A 19,961-nucleotide genomic window follows, 5' to 3' on the forward strand; every position below is an offset into this window, starting at 1 on the left:
GTGTTAGTAAGATTTTTGGGTAACACTTTATTTTAAGGTGTCCTTGTTACACGTTACATGTACTTACTATTATAATAACAATAAATTATGCATAATTACATGCAAGTCACCCTAAGCCAAACTTACTTAACTGAACTTAACATTCATAAAAGAAATAACGTGAATATTGCATAATTATATTTCATTTCACATATAGAATTGAGTAAAATCTACTTCCAAAATTTAACAAAGAAATGAAGTAACTTAAGCTTGGCCAGTAAAAGTTTGAGTAATTTTTACCTAGTCAAAGCTTACTTGGCAATACTTTGATTTACTCAGTATAGCACTTAATTAAACCATACTTTTAAAGTATGTGTTACTCATAAATATCTAAGTAAATAATACAATAGATATCATGTAGCCAGTATATCTACAATAACTAGTAATGTGGCACCCAGCTGAAGAAAGAGACTTCAATACTTCATACACAATGGCGGTAACATTTTGTGGATCGTTTTTTGAGTGTGAATGTGTCATTTTGAGTGGAAAATGAACTCCAGATGTAACAAAATCACAAGTTACTAAACGTAGCAACAGCACTGTTGTAATAAAGAGAGACAAACCAAATACTTTTGGCTGCTTTTAATGTAATACTATGCAAACTTAAAAAAAAAAAAACGGGTTTTGTTAAGCTCCGCTATAGTGTTCAAAGCACGCTACCCTACCTACTGCAATATGGCACTATCAATTATTGATATGAAACTGTATACGTTTCATTAAATGAATGCCCTCCTGGTACTTTTGGGGACATGGTATAGGACTGTCATTCAGAATAAAAGCCTCTCAAAGACCAAAGAGTGCTCTCCCAGCACAGAGGGACAAATTCTCAGACATGATGAAAGATTGTGAAACAGCCGGCATAGGACATCTAGAGCTACATCAGTTCAGCAATCTCTAAATGAAGGGGCTACACTGATCATATGTTATATAATGATGATGTACAGCTCATCAGAGGTATATTATATACATAGGTATATAGCTTTTAGAGAACAAACAGTTAAATAAACATTGAATAATTGTCAGGCCCTCGGTTCCCAGACTGAGGATAACTATCCTGCAGTACAGGACAAAAGAAAAAAATAGCCAGATAATTTATTTTATGGTTTATTCCGTAGTTTTTCTTAAATGTAAAACATTTGGTACATTTAGACGCCTGCTTATAAATTGATTGTTTAAACCCTGGTGTAAATGTGTCATGTGACACATAGAATGTAGCCAAGTGAACTATTGTTTCCTGTACTCCCAGGTCCCACCCTGCTAAGAAAAACAGGATGGATCATAATTAAATCTGCTTCTTTAGGGACTGTCAAAGACCATGGCACATGAGATCGTTCCCTTTTCTGAAAATTGGAGCTTAATGAAAGCGGTGGAGAACGTGCTATTAATTTGAAGGGTATGCAGAGACCCTCTACTGGGAAATAGAAATTAATCTTCTAGGTTCAGGAGAGTCTTTTCAAACACAAGGGTTGTATATGGATTAGCATGAGGCTGTTTATAATACACTAGCTTGCTTCATCCTTGCAATCAATTAACAACAGGTACTTGACTCTGAAATGGAGACGTTTTGTGAGCTAAAGTCCTCTTCCAAAAGCCCCATCAGCCTGTAAAGTGAAGGCAGTAATCACAGTGTCTTATGTGAGGAGATCTGGTGCATATTAATGGAGGGTACGTGTACAGAGGGAGATTCCTAGGTTCACTCTGGATTTTATTGTTATTTTCAGGACCATTAAAATGCTACGCTTCAATGATGTACTGTAATTAGTTTTTTTTTCCTGTTAGGGATTTTGTCTGAATGTCATTATGGTATAGTTTGGCATTAGAAACCATTTAGAAACTATCAAATAAAATCAAAATTCTAAATTAAAATTGGGATAAATAAACCCTTCTATTTAAATACTTTTTTTTTTTTTAAATGTGCATTTTACCCAGGCTGCTTTTTAATTGATCAGAAATGTATTAAATACAATAATATGATAAAATATGAATTCATTCCTGTGATCCAAAGCAGTCTTCTGTGCCACGTGATCCTTCAGAAATCATTCTAGTATGCTGATGTGATGCTCAAGAAACATTTATTATTATTATAAATGTTCAAAACAGTTGTGCTGCTTCAATTTTTTTTTTTTTTGTGGAAAATGCGATATTGTTTTTTCTTTTTACTATTTTTGTCTGAATAGAAAGTTTATTTGAAATGGAAATCCTTTTATTAATTTTTAACTCCTTTAATTCATCCTTGCTCAATAAAAGTATTACTTCTTAAAATAATACATTTTATTGACCTCAAGTAATTTAGTTGAAGGTACAATGTACCAAATGTTTTATATGCGGGTCTGTTATATAATAGTTATGCTACTAGATGAGTATTTGCATATGCATATAAGTTTAGTGCATATTTGTGACCCTGGACAACAAACCCAGCCTCAAGTTGCTGGGGCATATTTGTAGCAATAGCCAAAAATGCATTGTATGGGTCAAAATGATTGCTTTTTCTTATATGCCAAAAATCATTAGGACATTAATCATTAGGATATGAAAAATGTACACTTATGACTGGTTTTGTGGTACAGGGTCACATTTTCAGTGTTTTGGGGTTCTGTTTTTAATAAATCAGTGCTACAAAAGTACATCAGTGGATGCATGTTAAAGTTATTAGTTTACTGATGAGGTTTTCAGTGCGTGATTCTTAGACCATCAATGGTCCCAGTCCACCCCTGACTGTGGATATTGCATTCCACTGCCATCTGGTGATTTGAAGCAGTATTGTGCCACATAACTGGATGGCCTGAATTTACTGAACTAGAGGCTTCTCAGTTAGGGATATGAGGAGTCGCATGACCAGATGAAGAGAAATCAGTGAAGGAAACTAATTTGTGCTTTAAGCCTCTTTTATATATAGAGCCCTCTCTCACGTGGCAAGCTTCAGTACATGCACGCACAGATGCATCCTGGGAGAAACGAGTGGCGAGTAATCCCGGCAACCCTTTATCCCTCTTTACACATGTTCAGTATTCCCTGATTGAGAAAAAAGAACCAGTGGTTTGTGACTGTAACACACGTGACATGCTGTTGGTCTGTGAGCCTGCTGATGTGAATGAAATGGCCTGAATGAGCATCTGTCCATTCTACACGTCCATTAAGCCTGCTTCAGTGCACAGCGCTGGCCTACTCTCCTGTTCCTCCAGCCTCCTGTGCCACGGGCCTCTCAGCTGTTGAGCCAGAAACATGCCATCAGGTTCAACAAAGGTTCATGGGAAATTAGTGATGCATAATGTAGATACGGAAGATGAAGCTGTGCTATCTTCTGCATTCTTTCATTTAGACAAATCTTCTCAAACAAGTAGTCATGTTTAATCTGTCAAGCAGATTAAACATTAATGAAAAATCTAATTAAAGAAATGACACTCTAATAAATGCAACACAAGGAAAAAATTACAGTACAAAACTGTATAATACATTGGTAACAAACAGCAATATTTGCATATATAGCAGTGGTGTTCCATCCATATAAGCTGTGAATGCTCCACATACCCAGGCCATCTGAGAATGAGTGTTAGATAATATAAACATGCTTCCGGCCAAGCAGATTCTCTGCAGTTTTGGCACCTCTGCTCATATACATTACCATTTTTTTGGGGTCAGTAAGATTTTTAAATGTTTTTGAAAGAAGATTTGAAATAGAACTCATTTGTAACAAAAAAAATAAAAAATACAATTTTACTAAAGCATTTCTCTTGACTCTCATACGTGCAAAGACAAGAAAGGATTGTGAAAGTCTTAATGAAATAATATTCTTAGTGTTGATTTATTTTTATAATAGCAGCAAAATCAGTATTGATATACCACAATATCAATACACTGACAGATGTAAATTTCAATCCAATTCACATTTATTTATATAGCACTTTCACAAATATCAACAGAAAATGCTACATTTTGCAATGTTGTTTGGACATAATGAACAGGGGATATAGCATTAAATCAAGAACTTCCTTTTAATCTCTTTGGGCCCCAATGTGCACTTTATACGTTCAATATTGTTTTCATCTAAACTATTAAGCAGCACCCTAATTGAAATGAAACCTCTTAAGTGACTTTGAACAGACAGAAAATAGCTTCCCTCATGCAAAGTGCACAATAGACTTGTAGACCCATAATTAATTGCAATAGAGATTCATTCTTTGTTCTAGTGTAGAATGATCTGGCACACACACATATGTGTAAAATCCTTTTTTTTTTTTTTTTTAAATGATACTTACCTGTTTATATTGATACTTGAAATTAAAGTATGTTTATAATGCCATCTTGGATTAATTGCTTTACTGAGGACATTGTGGGATTGTCCTCTCTTAAAAAAGTGTGACACTGTCTTAGAATGTTGTCAAAATAAGTTATCTTAGAAGGTAATATAATTTTGACAACTTTTGAAGCAGTCTTTGCATCCGGAGCATTCCGTTCACCCAAAACCAAATATTCAATCATCATTTACCAAACCTGCATGAGTTGCTTTCTTCTGCTGAACATCAAAATAAAATCTTTTTTTTTTTTTTAATAGATGTCAATGGTCACCAAAACTCTTTGGTTATCAACATTCTTCAGAATAACTTCTATTGTGGTCCACAGAAGAATATAAGTCATACAGGTTTGGAACGACATGAGGGGGGGTGAATTGTCTCTTTAAAGTGCTGTCTAAGCAGACAGTTCACTAGGTTTTGGAGCAGATCTTTGGTTTTGATGTTTTTCTTACAGATGCAAGACAACACAGGAAAGAAATACAGCTTGAAAATATCAGGAAGACACCTTTGAAGTACAGTGAATACAAATGAGCTTAACGGCAGGATTACTGCACTTATTTTAGAAAGCAATTATTGCTATAAAATGTATAATCTTTCCTTATCTAACATAACAGTCTTACTTCATGGTATTACAGTTATCAGTTAAAAAAAAACAGCATGAGAAAACATCACTGCTTGTACAACCCCTGTGATTAATTCAGAATTTTTTTTCCTCTTTTCATTTTAAATCCCAGAAGGGCTTAGTGTATACAAAAGCTTGTCACCTCACTAAAGCAGAGAAGGGGTCAGAGGAAAGATACATGCGTGGGAGTTTAATACTGAAAAGATCAGACCAAATACGTCAGAGATTGTGGCTTCAATCAGGGGTTTCAGCCAATGGCAGGTGTCACTGTCTAGGCTTGAAGGGTTTTTAGTGTTGTTAAACAGTCTTCTGGAGGCATTCTGACGTTCATGCCTACGAAAACATTATTTCTCGGAGAAAATTAGTTTTTTTTGATCAAGTACATCTGAGGTTGCACATCTTTGAAATTCTGTCGGAACATCACATTCTGCGTTTCTGAACTTATAAAGGAGTAGGATCACATAATCATGATCTCCAGCAAGCTGCTAGTGTTTCGGGGCCCACGAGGTGCTCTGGTCACAGAAACCGTTCAAGAGAGCCGCCGGCGCAAAAAGTCATGTGCTGACCTTTTTCAGAATGGTTACCGTGTGAAGTTGGGCCCAGGCCAGATAGGAGACGGCAAAGAGAGTGACAGCCAGAACTCACTTTTTTACTGCCTCCATGTATTGTCTAACTGGGGTAAGACATCCTTTCTTGGGAACTTAGTATCAGTTTTAAACTGTGTTTGCAGAAACTGTGCGGTTATAATTTTTAACTTGTTTACTGTGTGTAAGAAGTTTTTTGGGAGTTTATTGCAGTGTTTTTGTTTCCTATTGCTGAAGATAACATTAAACTTACAGTAAAAATATTTTTGCAAAGAGAAACTGGTGAATCCTGTCAGGAAGCTTTTTGATTCATTTTTGTACGAATTGCAGCAAAGCTAAGATGGTGTGTTGCTGAATAGATTATGTTTTTGAGGCTGAAGGCAGTAAAAATGTTGTTTATGTAAGAAGTCTGTTGAAGCTGGGGATATTGTTCTCTAATCTGCTTCCTGATGCGCTCATTTCAGCACCTACATCTCTCGCGCTCACACACACACACACACACACACACACACAAACGTGTGATTGTTCCATGGTTCTTCTTTCTCTGCTCGAAGCCCGAATAAATTGCTCAAATAATACATGCTTAACATCTGACTGAAGTTTATAACAAACAAAAAATGTAACTTTAACATTAGTTTTTACACGGTTGAATCTCACAAGACATGTCAAGTTCTGTGCATATTTCAAAAGGTATGAGAAACGAACAATATCTTTGCTAGTAAATTAGATTTGCTTAAAAAATCTTAGTCATGGAAATTGTGATTGGAAATATTTTCATAAGTATGTGCACACTACAAAAAAATATCTGAATGAGCTGCTGTATTTGCCAGAATATGCAGAACTGAAGTAGAGTACACTGCATGGAATGGTACACATCCACTTTGAGAAAAAAAATTTATTGACTTTATTTCTGACTCATTATTTGATTGAGCTGCTAAAATTGATTTGAATTATAAAATAAAAAAAGAGTACTAAATTTGTTTGTTTAATAAATGTGTGTTTTATGAGCACTGAAGCAGGTTTCAACTTGACATGTTTCTCATTGCATTCATTGCATACCGTTGTTTCACATACTGTTTTTGCCGACCCATAAAATATTACGGTTATTAAATATTTAACATTATTATTGTGACTTTTCACAACTAATGCAATCCTCCTATTTGTAAAAAACCTTTAGCAGTTATACTCTGTTATACAGTAATGACTCTCCTGTCATCACCGACTACACTTAGCAAGTAGCAAACCATTAGTTCATGGCTGTGGTACAAAACTAAAACTAAAGCCAAAATCAACTTGTTTGAAATGTGTCAGAGCAAGAAACAAAACTGAGCTTGTCAGTGCTAATTATGGGTTCTTGAAAAAAAATTTGTCGAATCCAATATGCAGTTATCTGGTGTTCCATTTTGAACACACAGATTGCTTTACAATAACAGTCGATCCTTTTTATTGATTCTCGTCTGCTTTTCTCTTTTCTCTTGCAGGTCTGAGGTTTCTAAGAGCCTTGAGATTGATACAGTTCTCAGAAATTTTACAGTTTTTGAATATCTTAAAAACAAGGTAAGGCCGACAACATATCATGCACCTCTCTCACTCTCAGTTTCAAAAGCTCCGCTTCGCTGGCATCAACACACACAGTCTCTACAGCTCCTTAGGAGTCTCCGGAGTCCCTTCCATCGCTTTCCACACACCTCTGAGGCTTTGACCCAGAAGTCGGCAGGGCTCGTAGCTGAGCGGAATGCTATATGGGTGCATTTAGCGTGCTGTAGGTAAGAGAACAGGCCCTCCAGCCTGATGAATGCAGGAGTGTGAAGCAGACAGGCCCCTGATTGATTTCTCCTCCGGCAGGCTGTCACACACATGCCAGATGAGTGCCTCCTGACACCTCAGTGGTATTTCGTAAATATGTCAATGAATCAGAAAGGAATTGGAGAAAAAGCAGTCAGCACCCAACTCAGTGGTTGTAAAACCGCTGGACGTTTCATTTATTTTAACTGCCATCTCGTTTTTCAGTTGGGGGAAATTGCTTAGATATATCACACCGAACTGACACAGCTGTCAACAGGACGGTACTTTTGCACCACGGTATTTTCTCTCATTGGCTGCTATAGAAGGGGCGTTCACATTGACGGTGATTTGCAGTGATCGGAAACGATTCGTATTTTGGTGAGAGTGGTGATTTGAGGCGACATGACTATAGTGCAAAATTCACACCAACGTGGCACAGATACTGTATTCGAGTAGGAACCGCCAATGTGAATGTTCCTTTAGACTTGACTTAGCTCCAATATGCGTCGGTCATCCTCAGGATCCCACTGTCTTCTGATTTATTTGCTGATAACCTGTGTGCTCACTCCCAGCGAGCAGCGTCAAGGCATCGCTCGTGTGTGTGTGTGTGTTGGGCTCAGTAGATGACTGACTGATCTGTACGTCAGTGTGATGCGTTTCACTTTGAGAGGTTTGATGTAACTCTCGTCTCTCACAGTAATTCCATCAAGCTGGTGAACCTGTGTTCCATCTTCATAAGCACATGGCTCACTGCTGCAGGATTCATTCATCTGGTGAGTGAAAAAACACACACACACCCCCCTCTCTTCCCATGCCCTGGAGAAATGACAGAAAGGAGAGCACATGCAGATTCGTGGGAGGAAACGCGCCTAAGCAGGCGTCACGCCTGTCTCTTTGTGGCGTATGTGGTTTGTGTTGTAGGTCATCTGAAGGTTCTGTGTTTTGTGGTTCTTTTTTTCGTGTTTTTTTGTTTTGTTTTTATAAGGATGCACCAGAGGACATCTGTGCCACTAGATGGCAGCAGAGACTCTGATCGCCACTAAATCCTCAGTTTGGTTGCTCTCACAATTCATCCTTGTGATTTTCTTTATGGACAGTAGATGGCTGTAAAGGATCATGTTTTGATCGGTCAGTAATTCACTCTTCGCTCTCCTTCCCCTGTCAGGTGGAAAACTCAGGGGATCCATGGGAAAACTTCCAAAACTCTCAACCGCTCTCATATTGGGAATGTGTGTACTTATTAATGGTCACTATGTCCACGGTGGGATATGGAGACGTCTATGCAAGAACCACTCTTGGACGCCTTTTCATGGTCTTCTTCATTCTCGGTGGTCTGGTAAAATCACTTTTCCTCTTGTTGGCACTCCTGCACCCCTCCCCTTCCCCAATGCAAACAACTACCATGTAAAAAAATCATGCAAAACTCCTGTGATTTAACACTTTCACAACTGTCGTCTTTCCACAATTATAACACTGTTTTTACCATACCACAGTCTTCATGAAATCCCAAATTATAACACTGTTTTTACCATATTGTAGATGTCCATTGTCTTTGTAATGTTTACTCCCCTGCCGTTAAGATCCATTACCTTGTTTGACCATTACAGCCCAAGTTAAGATGAAATGTACATGCATTTTGTAAATTTTTGTAGATGCTGTATGACACTATCCCTCATTATGTTTATTGCATTTAAATTAGCTTTTTAAAGAAATGTATTTTGACGATAATGTTGTTGCTATTCTCTTAAAACAGTTTTGCGGTTTCAGGAGATCCCATCCTTCTGTTTCCTTCCCCGAATTCCAACAAACACAGTGGCAGTCGGATGGCCCATAGTCCTGCTTGAGCGTCACCATAGCAACAGCAGCCAAAAACACTCTTATAATTGCATTTGCACCAGAGTACCTTCAGATGAAGAATCTGGTTACGCTATTGAAAGCAATGGGTTAGATTAGGTAGAAGTAGCTCCATACGGTCATATTTTACAGTGAATCATTTTTGAATAAGATGTCATTTTGAAACTCTTTCATGGAAACAGTTAAAAAGAAATGACTCATAAAAATATTCAGATTCAAGAATCAATATATATTGCCTAGCCTTAGTGTTTAGGTGGTTAACACACTCAACATCAAGGTATAGATCATCCCAGGTCTCATTTGAAGCTTATATAGACATAATGCAGGACAGATGCGCTTCAGTTCTATCACTGGACACAGAAAGTTCCAGCTGTCCAGACGTTTCCATAGAAATCTGCTATTTCTTTTTGTTTTTGAGGAGGGCTGGAAATAATCACTGCTCTGCTTTATATCAGGTGTTCAATTAATGACTTCAGTATGGAAATGTTGTAAACCGTCAGATCTGATCAGGCAGATGTCGTAATGCATCAGGGCCCTAGAGAGAGGTGAAGAACATCTCACAACTCTTTTCGGGAGGTCAGGCTGACAACTCGGGGATTAAGATCCCTAGTAACACACATAGCGTGGAGATAAAACAGAACTTTGTCAAGGCTGCAATCTTGCAAAGTGCATCCAGCTCATTTGAAACACACTAATGAGTCTTAATGTGCTTTGCAGCTGTGGGCGATCAGGATGGACTATTCAAATCCACTTGCCTCTGCATTAGTGTTTGTTGGACAAAACATGGCATGTAGGTTTTTTTTCTTCTTTCTCTTTCTTCTCAGAAGACATTTTTTTGTGCTGTCAGAGAAAATACAGATGGGCAGCACGACAAACTTAAAAAAAAAAAAAATAGTCTCCAAACCAGTGGAGTGTCTCCAAACCGGGCCTTTTGTCTCTTATTCCATTTTCCCCTCAATTTGAATTTTTTCAGATATTTTCAGAAGCACAATGGACATTTTTAGATTGGTAAAATATATATTTTTTGTTTTAATTAAAAAAAAGACATATTTCCAATCTACATCATTTTGTTTTTGGAGCAGACACATGTAAATTACTGCACCTCAGAGGTTGGATAAAAAAAAAAAAAAAGTCCAGACACGGACTGGTCTCTCCGCTCTCTTTTTTAGCCTCTGCTTCTGTCTCCTATCTTCTCCTTAGGCCATGTTTGCCAGCTACGTCCCTGAAATCATAGAGTTAATAGGAAACCGCAAGAAATATGGTGGTTCCTATAGTGCGGTAAATGGCAGAAAGTAAGTATTCCAGGTGCCTCTGTGGCTTTGGTCACAGCAGAACCCCTCTTTGCATGCACTTTTCTTTTTCTGTTCCATGCATGTAGGCCATGTTTGCTCGCTACGTGCCAGAAATTGCTGCTCTCATCCTTAATCGGAAGAAATACGGAGGGAGTTATAACTCGACACGAGGCAGAAAGTAAGTCAAAATCCAGAACCAGGTGTGGTTGTGTGACTCACACGCCCCCGTCTCAGATAGAGAGGGGGTTAGTGCAGACGAATGAATGAATGTCACACTGTGACTGGAGACCTTGGCCATCGAAGCCACATGTCCATGCCCTTTGCTCTGTGTCCGTGGCTTCTTTTCCGTAACGCATCTGCTGCATTTTAATTTCATTACAGTGACTGTTGCTTTTCCATCCGTTATGTGCTGTCGTAGAATCAGTGTTTGTTTTGCATTTGAAATAGAAAAGAGCACAGTGTATGATAGAAGATCATTAGTTTATACTCAGATAAAAAAAAAAAAAAAAAAAACGCTGTTCACTTAGTGTCATCATTGTCTTGTCTTTGTTTCAGTTTTCTGTTCTCTGACTTCTGCTCATCATGCTTGACCCATCTCTTGCATGCTCTCTGTGAATGGGCTTCTGTTGGCTTTTTAGTTTGCATGCTGCAGTGAGAAAAGCCTCTGTGGCTGTGCGTCACTGCTGGCGCTTCACCTCATCTCTGTGTGACATGACTCTGGCCCTGATCTTCAGTCAGCGCACACCCTGAATGCCTGGTCCATTGCAATTGGCTTGCTTTTTTGCCCCGCTTGGTACTTTTACCATGTCCCGTTTTTTCTTTTCCTTTTCAAAGATGACCCCTGAATGTGAATGTGAATATTTTGAAAACCCCCCCTCACTCGTTTCTGGCTCAAACACGGCCCTGTCATCAGCACAGCGATTCTCCCGAACGCTCGCGTTTACGTTCCAGAGCCCCGTCTATCTCTCTCGTGCGTGCTATTTCCCAACCCATTTCGCAGCGTGAAACAGGCCCACGGTCACGTCCGGCTTTCATCATCTGAATTTGAGGGCAAATACTAAGCCAGGAGAAAGCCATTAAGAGCCCCTTTGTTTGATGCCGTTTCGCTGTCAGTGAAACAAGATTGATGAAATGTTATGTTTGGCCTCAGCCCCACGTTTGGATTCGCAGTCTGGTGTTGAGAGAAGGCCTTGTCAAAAGAGCTGAGCCTCTCTCTTTCTCTCACTTTCTTTCTCTCTGGCTATGCATGCATCTGGTTGCAATTACAGTAGGCTCCAGCTCTCTGGCCGAGCAGAAAGACAGGCACCAGGCTTCGCCTTATTGTTTAAATATGCATGTTTAAATTGTTTAAATAGGTCATGAACGGACACATCACGACACCTCGAAATAAATGTGTCAGGATATTTACTTCCACTGTCAGCACATTTCTGACAAGCTCAGGCTGGTGCAAAAGGCATACACATTTAGAGTGTAATTCTGCATAAACTCGCAAATGTCCAAGAGCCATTTTTTTTAAGTCCATGAGTAGGTGTTTATGAATAAATGTTGGAGGCTGCATACATTATATATAAACATGTAACATATATTTAAAACATTATATTTAAATATGTGGGTAGATAGTATTTATAGAGTTGTAACTTTTTAGTTTTAGTTACTTTTTCTTATTTGTAAGTCGCTTTGGACAAAAGCGTCTGCTAAATGACAAAAGTAAAAAAGTAAAGAGTGTAAAGACCATCGACTCTACCGTGCGACTCCACCGGGCAGGGACACCGGCAAGGGATAGTAGTAGCTTTTTATTTAATTTTTTCATTGATATGTTTATTATTGAAATGTTGTTGTTATATGCATGTGTTAATTTTATTTAATTTCTTTATTTTCTTAAATATGTGGGTAGATAGTATTTATAGAGTTGTAACTTTTTAGTTTTAGTTACTTTTTCTTATTTGTAAGTCGCTTTGGACAAAAGCGTCTGCTAAATGACAAAAGTAAAGTAAGTAAGTAAAGTAATAAACGCTGATTGTGATAATGTTCGGTGTACAAAGTTGCTAACACTTTAAAGTCTAATGTGCAAAATTTTGTCAGATCTCAGTAATTTGTCTGATTCATAATGAACCAAGAAATTTAGTGAAGCCTGTAAGTGAGTAAAGACTAGATGACATTACTTTCTTCCCCCAAACAATTAGAGAATCATTATTAAAGAAACTGTTATGTTTATGATTAGTGTGGTTTGTGATGGACAAATGCAATTAGGATCACTAGAGTGACAGCATAAAGCTATATCGTACAATTCAAGAGTTTGGGGCTGCTAAATTTCTTTTTCTTTTTTTTTTTTTCTTTTTTAAGAAATATTTTTATTCAGAAAGTATGCATTAAATTGATACATGTAAGTCACAGTAACAACTTCTAATATATACATTAGTACAAAACATTTCTACAAATTTCAAATAAATCCTGATCTTGGAAAAAAAAAAAAGTGCTAGTTTCCACAAAAAATATTAAGCAACGGAACGGTTTTCAACATTGATAATAAGAAATGTTTCTTGAGCAGTGAATCAGCATTTCTGAAGAATCATATGACTCTGAAGGCAGGAGTAATATCACAGAAATAAATTATATTATAAAATGGGTTATTTTAAGTTAATATTTCAGAATATTTTGTACAGTATTTTTGATCAAATAAATGCAGCCTTGTTTAGCATAAGATCTTACTGACCACAAACTTTTGACTAGTAGTGTGTAACTTTAATTGTAATCATAGTCTGTATACTAAAGAGTCCCTTTAACACAGCACATAATGTTTGTTAAAAGTGTACTGAAGTGCTTCTTAACAACCATCTTTATCAAGTAATCTGCAATTTGTCAACTAAAAATGTAATATAGCTGAAATGTTTCTTTTAGAGGCCATTAGCGTTTTAGTGAAATTGTATTTATTTATTTAATTATTTGAGCCCTGACAGTAGGGTCATGGTGTGTCCCGAGCCTAGCAGTAGTTTGAAGTGTAATCTCTGCTATTGAAACCATGCAACAGCTAGGTTTGTGATGGCTGTTGATGTCAGCGTGTGTTCAGCGTAGCGTTTAACCATCAGAACAGGAACTCAGATCTGGATCTATGACTGTAATATAGAGCAGTGTTCTGTTGGATCAGGTCGGGGTCTCTGTGGTTTCCATTAGAGCACTGCTGAAACTGACATAAACCCTGAGTGAACTCTGAGCTCATGCGCCGCCTCTGAGCTTCTCTCCAGAATCTAAGCCACACCAAGAACGTGGAGCTGGTACCGCTTTCCCCCACAGACCCGGCCTGGGTTGGCATCCGCATGCGTGGAGGAAGAGTTGAAAAGAGGACAGAATGGCATATAGAAATGCCATTACTGATATGCCTCTCACAATGCATTAAAATGAGTGAGATCAATAGAGGTTCAGTCATCTGGTTCTCTGACTTCAGATGAGGTGTGCGTGGAGAACTATCCATGCATAGCTGACAGGCTGATGTATAGTCTGTGATGTTGGACAGCTTACTGCATTGTCCTCTTAGTTATAATGCTGAAATATAACAGGATCTTGCATTTATGTATAACCTCCTGGGACCCAGAAAAAAAAAGATGGCGCATTACAAACAGGAAAAAAAGAAAGTTTTAGTGTATATTATGGAAAATATATCACAGCACAATTAAATTCTAAAATATATATATACTTATTGTATTGAACGAAAGCTAAAATAAACTATAAATAGCCTACTAGACAAAAAAACTTAAATGCAGATTAAAAATTTTGCATGTTAAAAAATTTTTTTTAAATGCATTGGCAACTGAAATATATGGAGCCCCACATGTGATATGCATGAAAATGCGTGGCCATGTTTTAGTTGAATCAAATTGAGAGAATAAAAAAATATATATATTGTGCGTGTGATTTAATTAACACAAGGGAACAATTTAGTAAATTGTGCACGCAATTTAGTAAAATGAGGAAGCAAATTATTATGCCATGCACACAATTAGCTTTTTTTTCATGCATGTTGTGTGTTGGGCATGGTGCAAATAAAAATAAATTAAATAGATAAAACAAATAAATAAATAAAATAATTTCTGTAAAATGTAAGTAAAATGAAGCTAAAATCTAAGTAAAAAAATAAAAGTTAAATAGAAAATAAATACAAATATAAAAAATAATAAAATGAAAGGTACATACAATTATAAAACAAAACAAAAATGAATTCAAAATATTAATAAATACTATAATAGTATAGAAATAATACTAAAACAGTAGTAATATAGGTTTGGAATGACATGAGGGTGAGGAAATTATGACATTGACATTATTTACCTTTTTGGATGTAAGTTCTTAAATATGTCAAATGATGTTACAGATTTATTTGTTTATGTAATGTTTACTTTCTGACTTTATTACACCAAAAATCATTTGTATTAATATGGACAAAAATGGATGTTCCTGACCTGTCTAATTTGTCATTGTGTGTTTTTGAGGCAAATTGTAATTCTGTGAAACTGTGCTTGTTTCATAGAAATCCCATGTTTATTTGCAAGAAACTGTATGAAAATGATTGAAAATAAATCATATATAATTGATAATATAACTGATAATAACTCCTAAATATGTGATGTCTCTGTAAAGCCTAGAATGTATCTTGACAGAAATTGGGAAACTATTATCCTTCACAGAACTGGGTCCCAGAAGGATAATTGAACTATATAATTGGTATGCAAACATTTGTGCCCATCACAAACCACACTGACTGGCCATGAGCACTGCTTAAACCTCTGCTTAAACACATGGAATATTGCGTTGATCATTTATTTGTGTGTTCATATTTCCTACAATTTAATATGTCAAAATGCAGGTAGTCTAAATAAGTAGACAATGTAAAGCAAACCACACAAGAGAGATTTAATCCAGCCAATTCTTGAGATGTGCAGCAGTTACAATTTGCCATATTGCCTATTTAGATTGCAGGTCAGTCAATATGTTTCTTAAAGGTCTGTTTTTTACATTTGGTACCCAGAGTGTTGAATATCTGGCTATTTCTGAGCAATACTCAGCTTTACAGCATATGTAGGGAAACTGCTGTCAGATATGACCTAATGGAGTGTTTTTGAATAATTACAGTAGTTTAAGGAGGTGTTACTGGCTAAAGAGTTGCCAAATTAAATTTAGTATTGTCCCCCTGCATCAAGTTGTTTATTGTAATGATGATGGAGCCCTGGCCCCATATTGACTACACATCTCGTCCATCTCAAGCTCTGTTCTCTCTTAGTTTGAAGACAAGGTCGGGCATGCACCCCTTTCATCACACAACGTTCTCCTCACAGCTATCATTTGGACACGGCTTTTCCTAAAACATTATTGATTATAAAAGTCTGTGATGAGCGCGGAGACTTTTCGTTCGACTCAGTTTAAGGATTAGAGCAGTATCAATGGTTTCGCTGCTGAGGCTGATGTTCGAGCTTGTTGTTTTTAATTTCTTTTAAATTTTGGTTATGATTTCCATATTTTTAGTGCTTTATTTTTCTTTATTATTTGGCATGATTCACAGTGCATGCGGGGTAACTGCCCTTCTGCATTTGCTTGCTCAGTTTGTGCACATTTTTTGTTTTATTTCACCTTATTGTGCTGTAGCCCAAGTGTTCTCTTCACTGTGTGTTGTTCACAGTATAGTGTTGTTAGTGTGTGCATTTTAAGTTGAAGACGTCTTAAGTGTGTAGATTTTAAGTTGTTTTTTCCACCAGTATTTAATTGTTTATACATTTTTGTATTTTACATTTAGTTTTTTCTTGTTAAAATGTTTTTTTCATAGCAATTACTCATACTGTTTTTAATCAGTGATAAAAACTTTAGTTCTCTCCCCTGTTTCTGAAAATTAGTGTGATTATACAGTCATAAAGAAGTTTGAAATAGAGTGCAAGAAATGCCAACAGACAAATAAATCATGTAGAACAATCTTCCACTACTTTTTTTGAAAGGAAACATATTTTTCCATCTTTGTGCTATTATTTAAAGATGCACTCAGTAATTAGAGTAAAATAGTTTGATGTACACTCAGATTGAAGTCTCTTATCAGTAGCATGAGAAAAGCTGTATTTTACAATAGGCCTCATGAAGGCTCATGTTAACATCACATGACCAGCTGAATGCTAACATTATCACTCTCTTGTTATTAGGTACTTAAAAAAAATCAGCTGTTGCTAAATCCTACTATGCAAATTTATTCTACCAGTTCAATCCTGATATTATATGTAATACAGTAATATTGCAAGATAGTGACAGTTGTTCTGCTCAATATTAATATAAGTAATATTAATCAATCTTACTGACCTTATGTATTACTGAGTGCACTTTAACACAAGCACAGAAATAGTTATGAAGGTTTAGGCATCATTTAATGTCATCAGTCTTACCTAATACTCTTTTGTACAATTTTACATCTTGTATTGCTTTCATTGGCAGTACCATAAACTTGAAGAAAAAAAAACAAAAAACACCCCCGCAGTGGTGAAACACAATCAGTAGCATAGTCACGCACCACTGATAGCTCATCCAAACATGGAGACAAGATGTCTGACATAAGCCGAGACAGAGTGTGTTTGTATCCATGCCAGAGACTCTGTTCTAAAGTAAAAAGAGTGAGGGCATTGTCATACAAAACTCTCCGATTTAACTAAAGCTCTCAAACGGGCATTTTTGGAAATAGGAAAACATGAATAATGTGTCTCTCATCAAGCCACCCCTTTGCCAGACGCTGTTGGCTTTACACCAAGCCATCAACTCAACAGTCTTCTCATCCCAGGACAGTCATGCGTGCAATTACTACCACTCATTAAGTACAAGAGGCCAGATCTGTGAAGATCATTATGTGTGATAGCATCCAGACACTGCACCCATAAAGCCTCATCGCGTCCCTCCGGCAAACAGAGATCCGCTTAATGTTTGCCCTGGATCTGAGCACAAATAAGCACCTCTGCTACAACTGAGAGTGTACAGGCACATACACCCAGTTACAATTAAGGTCAGCAGCCCCTGTTCTTTGTAAACTCATGAGCACATCATGTCTGCTGAGAGAAGAGAGAGCTAGTTTGGACAGATTTAGATTGATGACCGTGCATGGTTAAAGCTCTTGAGACTTTGACCACAGCAGTATTGGAGTAATCCAGCATGGGAAGTGAAGTGATCCGCAAAACCCCATGGGTAAAGCTCAACTCTTTAACCTCCTGTTGCATAGAAGCCCTGCTTGACAAATAAAGCATTTATTGTTCTGCAACAGTAATAGAAGTGGCCATTAAGTTGTTAGGATAGTAATGATGGGCCGTAATCTTTTATATGAGTCAGATCATTGCAGAAATAAAAAAAAAACCTCTTGAGAACAACTTTGGTGTATAATTTAAAGTGCATTAGTTTGTAGTTTGGTATATAGTTTAAAGGCTTAAAAACGCAACCTTCAGCTGAGGGATTTTTCAGTGACTCTTTCTGCAGGTTACATCGCTGTGCCAGTAGGTGGCGACACTTGACTGTTTAATTGAATCATTTACTAAATTGATTTGTTCAAACACACTGGAAGTCGTGGCCTAATGGTTAGAGAGTCGGACTCGTAATCGAAAGGTTGCGGGTTCGAGTCCCCGGCCGGCAGGGATTGTAGGTGGGGGGAGTGAATGTACAGCGCTCTCTCCACCCTCAATACCACGACTGAGGTGCCCTTGAGCAAGGCACCGAACCAATTGCTCCCCGGGCGCTGCAGCATGGCTGCCCACTGCTCCGGGTGTGTGTTCACGGTGTGTGTGTGTGTGTGTGTGCATTTGTTCACTACTCACTGCTGTGTGTGTGCACTTGGATGGGTTAAACGCAGAGCACCAATTTCGAGTATGGGTCACCATACTTGACAATACGTCACGACTTTAAGGACTTTAAGACGACACGACTTTGATTTATTCAGTAATGAAATATGTGATGGACTTTGAGTGAGTCACTGAATCACTAACAGATTCATTCATAAATTAAATCATTGAATCATTGACTAAACTAAATTAAGCTAACAAAGGAGTTTCTTCATGAGTGAGCTGCTGAATTATTCACTCTACTGATTTAAGAAAAAAAACTGATATATGCAGAAATTTAAATGAATGAGTGTCTTCACGAGTAAATTACCTGAATTATTTACTCTACTGATTTGTTCAAAAATGAAACGCATGCAAATCACAGGATTACAATAAAATGGATTTGTTCAAAAACATTGATTCATTCAGGAAAAACAAATAGTGACTGTCTTTAAGAGCGAGTCATTGAATCAATTACTTAACCAACTTTATAAAAAAAAACTCACTCAGGAATTGAACATCATTATTGTATACTGCTGTTTAGCTTTTATTTTAGTTGGCAATGCAAAAATATACAACTGACTATATTGCATCTAAAATGTAATATGCTCAATGTCAAGTAATTAGTTTTTTGTACTGTTGTATAAACAACAGCAACATTGTTTGTGTGATTATTGCTTAGTTCAGTTAATGCATCCTTAGCTTTAGAAGCGCTGTATGAGTGCTGCTGATATAGCCAGAAGATGTCAAGGTGGCTCACTACTAGGTTTTGGAACAGCTCTAGAGTATGAAACTAGATCTTACTATGGAGGCAGAATAAATGAGCCCCAGAAGACCGTGACCTCTGGAACAATCCAGTTGAGTCTGTTTGTTTGTTCCATCTGATATATTGCAAGTTTTTCATTCGGTGCCTGTCCAGAGAAGTCACGGTTAGAGTTCATGGCAGCCACAGATCCAAAAACAATTTAACCGCTTTTGACAGGGGTTCCAATACTTGTCAGTTAGCATTGATGTATATGTCAACATGCGTCCTAGCACAGGGGTGGTTTGGCTACAGAGACACGGCTTATTAAGAACATTTGACAGTCCAACATTAAAACTTAAGATTCAATTTTGTTTGTCCTCAAAAGTTCAAAGCACTTCATTTAATGTTTTAAACCATGTTTATAAATATGAGGTAAAACAACATGTGCTGTTATGACTATAAGGGACAGTGAATATTTGAAAGCCACAACATTTAATGTTTTCAAGACATTTTTGATTATGACTTTATGCTCCTTTTTAGGATATGCCAGAGTTTTGTTTTATTTTATGTTGCACTCTTCAGCTGAATTTTCCCCCTTACAGGCACATTGTGGTCTGTGGTCATATCACGCTTGAAAGTGTTTCCAACTTCCTTAAAGACTTCCTACACAAGGACAGGGATGATGTCAATGTAGAAATTGTTTTTCTTCATAAGTAAGTACAATTCCCTTTGGAATACTTTTTATAATCTTGATGGAGCCTTTCCCGCACTGTAAAGAATATAATGACTGCAAGTTACTAAGAAAAACAAGTAAATCAAATATAGTTGCCTGTTTTAATATAACAAAGAGATCAGCCAGTAAGTTGTTTTGACATTCTTTTGTTAGGCGCTAGTGGCGCACATATGACAAATTGTTCCTATAAAC

General features: G+C 37.1%; 1 protein-coding gene across 4 annotated transcripts in view; it reads left to right on the forward strand.

Moving 5' to 3' along the window:
• The window catches only part of LOC306884548 (calcium-activated potassium channel subunit alpha-1a-like), a gene marked incomplete at its 3' end in the record, with an annotated part of 203,388 nt that overhangs the window by 123,556 nt on the left and 59,871 nt on the right, over positions 1-19,961 (forward strand). For 3 of the 4 annotated variants that reach the window (XM_079440501.1, XM_079440503.1, XM_079440504.1), the window contains exons 6-10: positions 7,019-7,094; positions 8,020-8,095; positions 8,488-8,658; positions 10,377-10,468; positions 19,639-19,749. In XM_079440501.1, the coding sequence (XP_079296627.1) occupies positions 7,019-7,094; positions 8,020-8,095; positions 8,488-8,658; positions 10,377-10,468; positions 19,639-19,749 (526 nt within the window). Of the gene's footprint in view, positions 1-7,018; positions 7,095-8,019; positions 8,096-8,487; positions 8,659-10,376; positions 10,469-10,554; positions 10,647-19,638; positions 19,750-19,961 lie in introns of all 4 variants that reach the window. The other variant, XM_079440502.1, reaches the window with a different exon arrangement.

The sequence above is a fragment of the Barbus barbus genome, assembly GCF_936440315.1.
Source record: "Barbus barbus genome assembly, chromosome: 18".
In the NCBI taxonomy this organism is placed as follows: Eukaryota; Metazoa; Chordata; class Actinopteri; order Cypriniformes; family Cyprinidae; genus Barbus; species Barbus barbus.